The sequence below is a fragment of the Camelus bactrianus genome, chromosome 10, assembly GCF_048773025.1.
Source record: "Camelus bactrianus isolate YW-2024 breed Bactrian camel chromosome 10, ASM4877302v1, whole genome shotgun sequence".
NCBI lineage: Eukaryota > Metazoa > Chordata > Mammalia > Artiodactyla > Camelidae > Camelus > Camelus bactrianus.
The window spans coordinates 64,205,001-64,218,997 of NC_133548.1; the positions used below are offsets into that span (position 1 = coordinate 64,205,001).

A 13,997-nucleotide genomic window follows, 5' to 3' on the forward strand; every position below is an offset into this window, starting at 1 on the left:
TATCACTTATATGTGGAATGTAAAAAAAAAAAGATACAAATGAACTTATTTACAAAACAGAAAAAGACTCACAGATACAGAAATCAAGCTTCAGGTTACCAAAAAGGGAAAGAGGAGGGTGGGATAAATTGGGAATTTGGGATAAACAGATACACACTACTATATATAAAATAAACAACAAGGCCCTACTGTACAGCACAGGGAACTATACTCAATATCTTATAATAACCTATAATGGAAAAAAATCTGAAAATGAATATATATATAAAATATATGCACACACATATATATATGACTGAATCACTTTACTGTACACCTTAAACATTGCAAATCAACTATACTTCAATACAAAAAAATTTTTAAATAAATAAATAAAATTAAATAAAAAAGACTAGCCTTCCTGAGCCATATTGGGTAAAACAAGCATCATCTCTAGAAGGCCTGGCAGGAATGCCCCCGCCCTGGACACTCTGCCTCTGACGTACCTTTTCTCTGTTCTTCCATAGCACCCTGAGAATAACTACCTATCATTTGTCATGTGACATTACTATAACAAATTTACTTGACAGCTCCTCCCCTGCCCCAAATTAGGTGTTGAATTTTTTTTTAAGAATGGCATTGAAGAGGGGAGGGTATAACTCAAGTGGTAGAGCGTGTGCTTACCACTCATGAGGTCCTCTGTTCAATCCCCAGTACCTCCTCTAAAAATAATTACCTCCCCACCCCGCCAAAATAAAATCAATAATACAATAATAAAGTTTAAAAACCAATGGCATTTAAGAAGCTGTTCTTCGCCTGCAGGGTTGCTGCTGGGGAAGGAGCACCACGAGCACGCGTCCGCCCCGCTGCTGCCCACGCCCGCGGCCCCCGCCACGCCGGCCGGCAGCGCGCACGCCAAGACGGGCAGCAAGGACAGCAGCACGCAGACGGACAAGGGCGCCGAGCTCTTCTGGCCCAGCGTGGCCTCCCTGCCCACCCGGGGCCGGCTGAGCGGGACCCCTTCCAACAGCCCGGTCCTGAAACACCCCGCGGCCAAAGGGGCGGCGGAGAAACTGGGTACGAGGTCCCCGCCTCCTCTCCCACGCCTGGGGTCCCCAGCTCGCTGGCCTGAGATGGGGCGCCTATTGTTGAGCTGGGAAGGGAGAGACAGCACCAATCAACTCTTACTTTATGGGTTTTCCCATGGTTATGGTTACCCCGACCCACTTAGGCTACGCATGCTCTTAATTATTCTGGGAATAAAATGTGTGTAGAGCCTCTCAGCTTATTACCATTGAAAGGAGTGCACGACCTTCACCTGCCCTTGTAGTGTATGCTCTGTAACTAGCCCTTCCCCAGGAGGGATGAAAACCGACCTGCGGGCGGATGTCAGGGAATCTGCTCCCGCCAGCGGTTTGGGAGCTGGTACCAGGCACCAGGTCCATCAGGAGCATCAGGCGTAAAGACGTTGCCTTCAAGGTGTTCATTATCGAGGATTCGGGGTTGGGAGCACCTCCTGATTGAGCGAGTAGATTGAACTGGAAAGCAGGTGAACTGGCCCAACACTCAGGCCAGTACTGGGAAGTTGCTTTCAAATATGTACAAGAAGACAGCTCAGACGGAATTTGGGGATGATTCCAGGAGTGTCTGTGGGGAGAACAGACTTGGCTTTGGACTAGTCCTAGTCATGGGCTGAGGGTAGCCCTCTTCAGGAATTGTTTGGAGGAGGTGGGGGCTGTTGGGGGCATAAATTATTTTCTCCAAGGGAGTTCTTTATTTTCATTTTCCAAAATCGACAAGTAAACAGTGTTGTCAGTTTTGGGAGATTTAATTCGTGGAACGCCGTTTTCCCGGGAAGGCAGGGTTGTGGTGTGAACTTGAGGGTTTAGAGGAGCGGGAGCGGGTGTGAGGACTCCGCACAAAGTCCCAAAGAGTTCACCCACTCAGACCTCTCCCAGCACGCCCTGGTTCTGCTCTTCGTTTCTGAATCCCAGGGCCAGTCTTTTTGCTTTTGTCCGCCGTGGGCTGGGCTCTGGGGCCTTACCTGCGTGCTCTGGGGGTGAGGGGTGGTATGGGAAATGATTCCGTTCTAGAGAGAGCTGGGGAGGCCCGTGTTCCTCCTGGGGAACGGGCTGCTCATGTGTCCCTTCTGTTTGGCAGAGAATTCTCCCAGCCACGGGAAGTCACCCGACCACAAAGGCCGCGTCAGCAGCCTGCTCCACAAGCCCGAGTTCCCTGATGGAGAGATGATGGAAGTTCTCATCTAACACGGCGGCCCTGTTGAATTTCCCAACAGAACACTGACAAGCGAGGAACGTGGCAAAGAGAAAGAAAGAAAGACCAAGAAGGTTGTGAATGGGTAATCACGAATGATTTGAACTGAGGATTTCAGATTAGTAAGAACCCTTTTTATAAATGTTAAAAAAAAAAACCAACAAAAAACAAAAAAACAAAAACAAGGAGACCTGCATGACTGAAGAGGAAGAGAAGGCCATGGATTTCTACTACATATGGTGAAAGAAAGAAGATGCATGTAGGTTTGGAAACAGAAGAAATAAGAAATGGAATTTTTCATTGTACAGAAAATGTATCTCTTGGGGAGGGTCTGTGTACACCCAGTCTCTGGTTATAAACAGATAAACCTGAGCTTGGATCTGCCTTGGAATACGCCCATTCTCCTTGCCTCATAGCTTGTTTTGCTTAAGAAGAACCCCCTAGAAATCTCGGAGCATCCGTCTTGACGTAATGTAGTATCATCTGTGTCCTCCGCGGGGTGTCCTGTGAATGCGTGTGGACGTGTCCATGAGAAGGGATGTCTGAGGTGACGGGGGATTGAAAAGCCCATCTTCACCTCATTACCTGCTGCTTTGGATTTTCAGGAGATCGCGGGGCCTCTCAGCTTTTCTGGATTGAGCGGTATTTCCTAAGCAGGATGGGAACTTTCTGGTCTTAGTGCTCCTCCTCCCTCCCTCCTCTGAGTTCATCATGGTCTCTGCTTCATTTTCTATACCTTTACCCTTTTTTTTTTTTGTTTTCTTTTGGAATAAGCCATGGCAGAATTCTTTAGCTCTGGGGTTAGCGCAGTCGTCTGAACAGTCATCATTCCTGCTGTGTTTCCTAGCAACCCGTGGGACAAAGCCGTGTGCCAGCTTCCTGGCTGTTTCCGCCCGCTTTGAGGAGCTGGGCTGCCCCCGGTCACCTTGTTCTGACTCTGAACTAGGTCAGCTCTGACGAGGTGGAAGACCCGTGACTGCTGTGGCATCGTGCTTTCAGCTCACGGCGCTGACTTTTCTCTCCCATCTGCTCTTGGGTGGAGTTTGGGATCTCCACCTCATTGCTCTGTGGAGGTAGGACATTTAGGACTGCCCTCCAGGAAGGAGTAACACTTGATTGGTGGCATCCGGGATCTTCCCTGGCGCCTTGTCCCCCTTTCTGCTGTTTGTGGTTCTCGGGCATGTCCACGCCTCCGCCGGCCGTTTGCACCCCTCCGGGCGCAGTCGGTGAGCACGCAGACCCTGACGCTCAGTGTGTTGTGTCAGCACATCAGTCATCAGCTCTGCCCCGCCGGGAACTCGCTTTGGGTCTACACAATGTGATCGGGTTTTCCAAGGTTTGGTTTGGGACAACTTGTCCAAAGTAAGATGGAAACACCAGGTCAAAGGGCCAGGAGGGAGTGAGGTCATGGGCCTCATCCATGTGCTGTGAGGTTTCCCATCTGACGCCTCAGACGTCGGCTTTCTTTACAAGTCTAGAAGGTGCTGGGCCAGGAGAGAGGAGAAGCTAGTCAGGCCGTCAGATGCTCCTGCGGGGTCCTCATAGTTTTCTCCCCCCAGGGCAGCTGGATCTACGTTTTTCCAGGTCCCTTCGCTCATGCTTACTTAAGGGAAGAAAAAAAGACTGGGGTCTGAGGCTTTATCAAGTCCCACCTAAATGAAGTCCTGGAGACATCACTTAGGACATTTCGCTTGGGGAGCTCATTTTAGGATTGGCCACCCCACACGTGGACCTTGTCCCCTAGAAGTGGGTGAGAGCCAGAGCCCCAGCCCAGGTTCCTGTGCACCTCATTGGCGGCTTGGGTGCGAGGCTCGCTCGCCCCCCTTGGTCCTCCGAGTTGCCAGACGTGTTCACTGTCAGCGCGCAGATGCAGACGTCACCATGTTTCAGTTGTCAATCTTTTTTTCTTCTAAACTGTTGAGACTCCTCTGGAAGGAAAGGGACCTATAGCTTTGAAATGTCTTCTCTGGTGGCAGATTGCCTTGCCAGGGCCCCGACAAGCTTCACCTGCATAGCTTTCCTGAAGTCTTGCTGGCATTTAGGAGACATGCAGATACGGAGCTCCCACGGTGCGTTCTGGATGGTGTACGATATATTATCTCATTGGGTTTTCAGAAAATGATACCAGCTCAGTTTTTTAGTGCCAACTGTATGCAAGCACTGGGGTAAGTACGTTTCAGTGAGTCATCCAACCATGGCGGGGGGAGGGGGCGGTGGTGGCAACTTGATCAGCCTTATTTCCCAGAGGAGGAAAATGGGTCTCAGGGAGGTTAAGTTCCTTCCCCAGGACAGGCTGGGGTCCCAACTGAGAGTCTGGGGAGAGGAGCTGTGCCTTTGTCACTGGCTGGACTGCCTCTGACTTGATGCTAACATGTTTGGGTGCTACATCTTGGCCCACTCTGCCCCCTGTATTTGGTATACACACACACACACACACACACACACACACACACACACACACACACACACCTGCACCCCCTCTCAGGAGCTAAGAAATGACTAAAGCCCAGAACTGCTAGAACTCCCCTTAAACACAAGTATAGATGGAGGTCTTTGTGTTTGGTTAGAAGCAGGGCCACAAAATCTATTTTAAAAGCATTTGCATGTGGCCCAGAGACCAGGCTCAGCCACCTGTGTCCTCGGGATTCTGAGAGCTGATGGTATGAGAAATTCCCCCTATGGCAACCTTCTGAGTCCCAGAGACTGATGCGAACTTGGATGTCAGGTGCGGCTGGATCCGGGAGGCGGTGGAGAATAAATTGATTTGAACGTGTTCCAGGCAGGGAGCTCACACTTAGGCTTCCCAGAGCTGAGCAAAGAGGTGTGTTTTCTAGAACAGAGTCCCACTGCATGTCTTGCACTGGTGCTGGGGTGAAGGTGGGCTTTGGGGTGCCCCCAATGACCTCACTCCTCCTAAGCCAGACGGCTAGACTGTCTACTACAGTCTAGCCGTGGTACACAGGAGCCAAAGAGTGTTCTTACAACACAGATTGTCCAGTGCACAGATGGCTTCTTCTCAACCCCAAGCTTGAGGCAGCCATGGTGTATGCGTTATAAACGTTGGTTTTCTTTTATTTTTTCTTACTCATTAATCAGTGTGTTTAAAATGTCTTCCTCAACGCGAGGATTGTTTAATGGGTTCAACAATCTGATGTGTGGCTCCGTGAGAGATGGGCAGAGTAATTAAGAAGTTACCAGGAGCTGATCATCTGGGAGCATGGAGAGGTCAGCGTTGCAGTAAATGGATTTCTTCTGGAACTAATAAGCAATTGTTCCCCTATTCCTTCTGAGTAGTGCCCCCTTTTCTCGTTTGGTGATTTAACGGTATATAAAGACATGTGTATACGTCCGTGCATACATACGAGGTGTAGCTGAAAGGTTGTGTGTCGTTCCTTCTCTTAATACCCAGAAGAGCCAGCGGTTTCATCTCGCCCCACCTTCCTTAAAAGGTGGCCCTTTGGGAGACTCTGCTGATTATTACTACAGTGCTGCCCGCATAGAAACATTTTGCAAGCGCCTCTATTAGAGTGGATTTGGGCCCTGGCACATTCCTTTGGTTATCCTTTGAGATGAGAAATCATCATCCTTTGAGGATGGATATAAGTTTGGAAATAATCCCCAGTCATTCACTCAGTTGGATAAATAAAGATGGGCGATTAAGGTAAATCACATTCTTTTAGCTTTTTTATTTCTTTTTGAAAAAAAAAATCCTTAAGATATTCCTGGAAATCAGTCTTTGGACTCCTAGCGACCGCTTCAAAGAAGGACAGTCATCATCAGTACATGTAACTTCTGGTGGATTCGTTTCTAAAGATCCGTCCTCTCGCCATGCCTTGTACGTGTTCACATCTCCGCACACGCACAGATGTATAAACCCCAGTAGGTATCCTGTAAAACTGTGTTATACTTAAGTGCATGTTATTGTCATGTTATGCTAAGATTGAGGTGTTTCTTTGTCATGAAACTTTACTTCTTCACCGAATTAAAATCTTGTTTTCAATTTACTCAAGTACCTAGACAGCATTTTCTTGTTATCAGCTGCTGAAGTTCTGGTGCCCAGTGCTGTGTTTCCATGTGGTTTTCCTAGGATGCTGTTCACATAGACACCTGTAAGTATTTATTACAAAACAGAAGGGAAGCAAATTGATCCAGGGTGATTTTTCTTTGAATTAAGATGTTTTCCCCTTTTGCGGAGGGAGAGGGGAGCCTCCTTCTCAGTGCGGCGTGTACAGAACTTGTGAAATTCTGTGAGCAAGGCAGACTGTGTGCCCACCTCGGCCACAAACTCTGATGGCCTGAGCGTCACCGCACTTGCCGCCTGCCTGTGCTTGGTGGCCGTGCGCTGTGTTCCCTCCAGTGGCCTCTGGTGTAACCTTTCGGAATCTTCACGTGCTGGTCTGTATCGCAATCGGGGGTCAGAGCTGCACAGCTGGATGGGTCTGTGTACAGAGCGGGGCAGTCCAAGAACACGGCATGTCGCCCCCAGCAAATATTGATCCTGTCAGTCAGCCAAAGATTTTCCTGATTCTTTGCTGCTTAAACTTGTGCCTTACTATTGTATATAATAAATGGATAAAACGGCTCTTTCCCTCACGCTTGCTCTTTTCTTTCCCCAGGAGCTTATACACCAGGTGCTCAATAAATGCTGGTTGGATTTCATTTCGTTTTACCGCTGAGGGCAGCCTCACTTGCTGTTTTGCTTCCAGAAGCATCTGGCGCCCCCGCACCCCTCCAGCCCCGTGGGCCTCACACCAACACACACTCCTAATTCTGAGGAGGAAGGACGTCATCCAGGCCACTGGAGCTGGCATCCACCCACCCCCTGCCCCTCCAGGCAGATAAGGAAAGAGGACACACTGGGATGTGGGCCCGGGAGACGGTGGTGACTTGATCACATCTAAGTGTCCCCTTTGGGCATTCCTGGGTTCAGGGCCTGCCCATGACCACGGTCACTCAGGAATTAACCCAAGAGTGTGGGCAGGAGTCAGACGCGTCTCTGTGCCCTGCGATGGACGTGGCAGATACCACTGCTTTGTACGTGTCTTGGGTTCCAGGAAAAGGCAGGGGCTTTAGTAGAAAGGAGTCACATGGTAAACTGGTGACATTCAGGTGGGAGCCCCGGTGGCTGAAGCATGTGAACAGAATAAATCCTGTGAGAGCCCCCAAGTGAAGGGCCCTCCCGAGGAGACAGTGGCCTGGGAGCATTGTTGGGGAGCACGAGGTGCCCTCTGTTTATCTGCTGGTCCTGCCGCCTCTCTGAGCGGAAGCCCCTCTCGCCCACTCCGCTCTGCACAGGAAAAGCTTCCTGAATGTGAGTGTGGGAAGAGAGAGGGCTGGCGCGGTTTGCACACACGACCAACCTGTCCTCGCAGCCACCTAGTCATCCCCATTTAAAGACAAGGAAACTGAGGCTCAAACAACCTTGTACAAGTAACATGGGAAACATGACTGAGCAGGATTCGAACTCAGATCGACCTGCCAAGGAGCCTATGCACTGGCGATGAAAGATGGGTAGGAGCTGGGAGCTTGCATTCTTCCCTGTCCTGACTTCTACCCAAAGGAATTCTCCACCGGGACCCTCAGGTCCCTGCATGCATGTGGATGTGACTCGGAAACATAAAGGGACATCTGGGTGGCTCCCCAGTCTGCACCTCTGGGACAGCTCTGGGAAGATAGCTGCAGGACCCAGGTGCCTTAGGGCTCAGATGAGGACCCGTCCCAGCCGGCCTCCTCCCCTGCCGTCTCCTCGCCCTGACCCCGCGCCTGCCGCTCTGCGAGCTGCCCCCCAGCTCTGGTCTTACTCGGGCTTCTGTCCTGCATCCTGGGCGGGGGCCTCCTGCCTCTTAGATTGCCTTGCTCGTCGTAGTCAGGAGTCAGCTCCCAAGTGAGAAATAAATCAGGAGCTCGGAAATTCTTTTCTTAAAATATACAAAGTTCACAGTGATGAAATAAAAGGAGCTTTGTGTCTTTTAAGAATTTTGCCATTTCACTGTTTCTCTTTCCCTTTTATCAAGCATGGCCATGTCTCTGACACGCTTCCTTTAGCTGCCCCGCTCCTGGCAGGCGGACCTCCTCTCTTGGTGAGTCTGTCTCCCTCTAAAGTCTCCCTTTATGGAGCCCAGATGGAGACCCTTCCTGTCTGGCATGGATTTCTATCAAAGGGTGTCTCTTCCCAAGTTCCTGCTGTGAATGCAGAGAATACAGGGCTCACAGACTACATCACTGGGTAATCTGGGTAAAATAATGTAACTCTTAGTTCTGTTGTTGGAAACAAAATGCGTATCTTTACATCCTGATTGGTTTCGCCCCTCTGATTGTTGGAGGGAAGGAGGACCTTACATTTATTGAGTTGGCTCTGGAATATTACTTCACCTGGACAACCCCAGACGTAGCATCATCACCCCTGAGCTTCAGATGAGGAAACAGGCTCATGAGAAGTGGGAAGAGGTTGAGGGAAGGGATAAGTTAGGAATTCAGGATTAGCAGATACAAATTACTAACATATAAAATAGATAAGCAACAAGTCCTACTGGACAGCACAGGGAACTACATTCAATATCTTGTAATAACCTATAACGATAAAGAATATATATATATGTATAACTGAATCACTATGCTGTGCACCAGAAACTAACACAACATTGGAAATCAACTAAACTTCGATTTAAAAAATTAAAGAAAAAAAAGAAGCGCAGTGAACGCTGGGCTGTCCATCCAGCCCAGGCCTGCTCACTCAAGACCCCGCCCTTCTCTCTTGCACTGTATCGTGGCCTTTCACTTTATTTGGTTTTATTCTTAATGTTTGGTTTGCTGTTTTTTTGTTTTTCATAGTTCTGGAGAGAATTGGAGGCAAATGACTAACTGAAAAACCATTTTTGAGGCTCTTTTTGGGAATATATTTCCAGCAGAAAGCTTGTGTGGGTGGACAGGCTGGATCCAAGCCTCTGGTCCCTTTGTAAGAGGATTTAACCTAGAGGAGCTGATTGTGTGTTGACACAGAACACCTCGGGGACAGCACCGGAAAGGAGGGACCTAAGGCAGATGCGGTCACAGAGCTGGCCTCTGGGCGGGGGCCCCACTCCTTTTCTTCCTGAGGCCCATCCCAAGCCCACAGAACTCGTGGTGCAGAGATGCTGAGGGTAAGCCATTGTTTTTCAGTCAAATGAAGCCCTGGATGGTCCCTGGCGGACATCTCGGTGTGTGTTTCCCAGTCCAGACCTGGTACCTTCCCTTTTGCCTTCACCGCTCCGCCTGCTGCCCCATCCTCTCCATCACCTCTGCTGGGAACCCAGGTCATCTTGGCCTCCTCCCTCCCCTGCCTTGTTCCTGGCTGCTCACTCCACCCCACCCACCATGCTGTTTCCATACCTTCAGCCTCTCCCTCCTACAGCCTGAGCTCAAGACCTCCCCTCCCACTTGGACAACCACAGCAGCCTCCTGCCTCCACACCGTCCTGCTCCACCCTAGACGCGGAAACCAGAGAGACAGCAACAACCGACATTTCTGTATCATCCTTTCGCACCCCATGGCCCTGTGAGCCTCTCCTACCTTAGGACGCTGAATTCTTACGATCGCTCTGAGGCCGGCGCACCACCCCCTGGAGAGGAACAGCAAAGTCCTCCGTTCCCAGTGGCCCTCAGGGTGACTTTCAAACTGCCGATAAGGCGTTCATGCTCACAGTCCCGCCTCTGCCCTCAAGTTGCTCTAGAACCACCTCTGGGCCCCAAATCTGCTCTGTGCGTTTCCATTCCAGCCCTTGGCTCGGAGTTCCCTCCTTTCTGTCTGTCCAAGTCCTACCTGTTCTTTAAGGTGGAGCGCCCATGTCTCTTCCCTCAGGGAGGTGATCCAGACCACTGGGGTCAAAATGCATCGCCTCCTTCCATGATTAGCTGAGCCACCTCCACCAAATGTGTCAACTCTGAAGACTTAACAGAAGAGTTGGAATAGCATGTCTGCACACCCGACAGCCCTGAGCATTGTGGCATCTCCCTCGTCCCCGGCACCTTCATTTTGCAGAGTTCTATCAGAACTGAACAAACATTTAGCTTTAGGAACAGCCTGTAAACAGAGGCCAAGTTCATGATTCACTTAGCAGGTTACTACTGAAAATGAATTATGTGCCCAGTACATCTCAGATCCTGGAGGGGAAGCCAGAGGGTACAGACAGCTCTGGCAATTCCTGCCTTGAAGGAAGGGGAGTGGAGACTGAGATGGACTGACCTCCTACTGCGGGCCAGGCATTTCACAACCATCACTGCAGTGGGTCCTCAGGGCAGCAAGTATGGAGAGATTCAGAGACCTTAAGTAAATGACGCAATTATTTATCCAAGTAAGTGGTGAGATGGCATTTAAACCTAGGCTTGGGTGCCTAAAAGTCAAAAATTTCCCACTATATCATGCAGTCTCCTAGTTTAAGTCTAATTGAGGTCACAAGTGCAGGAAACAACTTGTTCCTTGCTCATCTTTTTTTAAAAAACACCTTTATTGTGGTATATTTATATACAGTAAATAGTTTTTTTCAGGTATACACTATGATAAAGCTTCACCACAGCTGAGGTGGTCAACCTCTCCATCATTTATTTGCAAAAGCATTCTAGTTTTTAATTTTTAAAAAATTTTTTATAAGTAAAGTATTTTTGTAAAAATTTTTTGGAGGGGGAGGTAATTAGGTTTATTTATTTATTTATTTATTTAGTTAGTTTTTAATGGAGGTACTGTGGATTGAACCCAGGACCTCATGCATGCTAAGCATGCACTCTACCTCTGAGCTATATCCTCCCCCTAAAGGATTTTTATTCATGTATTTTCACAAATCAGTAGAAACACTTCTTAAGGACTTATGATGAGTAAGATACTGTGAGAATTATTTCCATGTTACATTCAGATCAGGACGCGAAGGCTTAGAAGTTCTCCAAATTCATTATTACAAAATGATGTTTGTACTTGTCACTCATCTTTGTTGGGGTATGTATACCAGGTCCCTGGACAGATCTATGAAGATCCACCATCTCCAGCAGTTGGGAAGCATTTGGCTGATGGTCCCCAGCCCCAAGGTGGCAGTGTGAACTGCCTGCCCAGAGGGAGGGCACACAGAGGGTCCACCAACGTTTACCTGTGACAGTCTCACAGTCAGGATGTGGTAAGAGAGTCCCGACTGAATCTTTTCCCCTTTCTGCCATCTCTAAGAGCTCCACCGCCACCACCAAGGTCCATCAGCCGTCCTGTCCAGTCCCAGCCTTTCCGGAAGAGCCCAAGGAGCTGGTGCTGTGCCCTGCCTTCTCTCTCCGATCTATTTACTTTCTCAATCTCATTTCACCTGGAAAGGAGGCAGTTGGAGGCAATCACCATAAGCAGTATCTTTATTTAGTTATTTAATTTGTAATTCGATGTAAATAGTTTGTATCTTGAAAAATAAACAGTTTCTGTCCCATTTCCCATCACTGCTGCCCTTTTCTGCTGAATTCACAAACTCAGGCTTGGATGCATGTCACAGCCGTCCAGGCTTGTGCAAATAATGTTGTATGTCAGTAATAAGCCAACATCATGAATGGAAAAACTCAAAGCTGGCCACTTCTCACATCTCAGTTAAGACCACCACCGTGTTCTGGAGGGGAGCCCATTGTGTCAGGGCTTCTGATAACAAACAAATGTGCACCACCACCCACATCTGTTTTCTGTATGGTAACACTGGGCATTCAATGAGTGGCTGATAAAGACACTATAAACTTCCTAGAAGAAAACATAAGCAAAACAGTTTCTGACATAAATCTTAGCAATGTTCTCCTAGGGCAGTCTACCCAGGCAATAGAAATACAAGCAAAAATAAACAAATGGGACCTAATTAAACTTATCAGCTTTTGCACAGCAAAGGAAGGAAACCACAAGCAAAACAAAAAGACAAGCTACGGAATGGGAGAAAATATTTGCAAATAATGTGAAATCTCTACTTTGTAACTTCCCCAATCTGTGCAAAATGTGTTTCTTCTAGAGAACTCAAATGTGTCTTTTATTGCTAGTTAGTTATATGCTATTAACACCGCCTAGGGACGGCGATGTGATTTCTGGTTACACAGCTGGGGCACCAGAGAAGTGGGGCACTTTCTCAAGGTCATGGTAAAGTGCCAGCAGAGCCCAACTAGAGCCGGGCCCTCCTGCAGTTCTTTTAGTGCTTTTTGGGCAGAATGAGCCATCTGTGCTGATGCTGTGTGAGCATCAGAGCCCTGCCCCCTTTCCTGCCTGAGAATCAGGAACCAGAGACGTGTTGGGTGTGGTGTGGATCATCAGGTAGCGACTTCACGTCTGGCTTGTGTGTCTAAAGACCCAAGAGATTTCACAAAGGCAACATCCCAGACTCGAGGGCTGGGATTTCTCCCGTGTCAGAGCCAGGAGGGTGGGGCCCGGGGTTGTGACGTCACAGCAGACCACGCCTTGGGGGTCTTCCTTTGACAGCCTCAGAACCTACAGCAGGGCTGAGATGAGGATGCCCACGGAGGCAAGATGGGCTGATGGAAACAGACAAGGGGCCTCCCCCCAAGATAACAGAGCTGATGGCAGACGCAGGGCTCTTCAATATGTGAGATTCAGGGTTGGAGAGACACCTCTGTCACAGTCTGGTGGGGACCCCACGTAGCAGCTGGTTCTTCAGGATTCTCAGTATGTGGAGAATGAACAAACATCACAAATAACTCATGATTCATACTGAGAAACATGCTTAAACAGAACACATGCACATCTGTTCAACATGCCTTATTGTGTTAAGATGCAGGATGCAAAGATGAGACGCTGTACCTGCCCTCTGCTCCGACTCTAAGCTCGTAGTCTGGGTGAAAAGACCAGACAGAACCACAAACCCATTAGAACCAATGCCAAACTCACGGGGGGTAGAAGTTGTTCTCTTGGTCTAAAGGAGCAGGGAAACAGAAAGGGAAGTGACAAGTGGGTTGAAGGTGGATGAGTGAGAAAGGGCGACAGGGCTGAGGTCAGAGGGAAGAGGGGACAGCGGGCACAGAGGCAAGACGTGTGTAGGACACCATGGCTCTGGTCTGCAGGGGCAGGCGGAGTCGAGGCTGGGTGGGCTTCTAGGTCCCTGAGCTGCGGTGCCAAAGACTCCCTGTGGCCACAGCATGTTGGGAGCTGGCAAAGATAGATCTAAATAGGAATGGGATCCAGCTGAGGCTGTTTTACAGAAAGATGACGGAGGGCTGCATGAGTCCGCACATGAGGAAGGGACAATAAAGACCCTGTTTCTGTGGCCATGTCACAATTACTCCCCAACATAACCATTTATTTTGCTCAAAACTTTGCAGTCTGGGTTGGGGGGGGGCTTGGGATAGGGGTTGGGGTGTAGTTCATCTGTGCTTGGCTCAGTTAGGGAGGCTGAAAAGCACAGGAGCTGTAATAGTGGGGAGTCCTGGGGCATCTCCCTTTGTGGTCTCTCCCAGCCTCAGGGCAGTCGGACCTCTTACGTGGTAGCTCAGGGTGTCAAAGGCACAGAGGCAGTGAGAGAGAGACAGTGAGCCAGACAGAAGTCATACTGCCTTTTACGATCAGACCTCAGAAGTCACCCAGCATCACTCTGCCACATCTGTTGGTCAGGCATTTACAAAGACCTGCTGGGGTCTCAGGGAGTGGAGGGTAGACTTCAACTCAAGTGGAAATGGCATGGCTCTAGAAGAGCACGAGAGCCTGGAGACAGTACCATTGCCGTTTTGGAAATCAAAGTCCGTCACACGAGGTGCATGCCA

The 13,997-nt window shown here is 49.1% G+C and overlaps 1 protein-coding gene across 10 annotated transcripts in view; it reads left to right on the forward strand.

The window, feature by feature from the left end:
* Positions 1-6,835, forward strand: part of AMOTL1 (angiomotin like 1) — a 164,264-nt gene extending 157,429 nt beyond the window's left edge. For 9 of the 10 annotated variants that reach the window (XM_074372891.1, XM_074372892.1, XM_074372894.1 and 6 more), the window contains 2 exons: positions 802-1,056; positions 2,140-6,835. In XM_074372891.1, the coding sequence (XP_074228992.1) occupies positions 802-1,056; positions 2,140-2,246 (362 nt within the window). In that variant the 3' untranslated portion in view covers positions 2,247-6,835. Of the gene's footprint in view, positions 297-801; positions 1,057-2,139 lie in introns of those variants that run through there. The other variant, XM_074372898.1, reaches the window with a different exon arrangement.
* Positions 6,836-13,997: the final 7,162 nt, after the last annotated feature.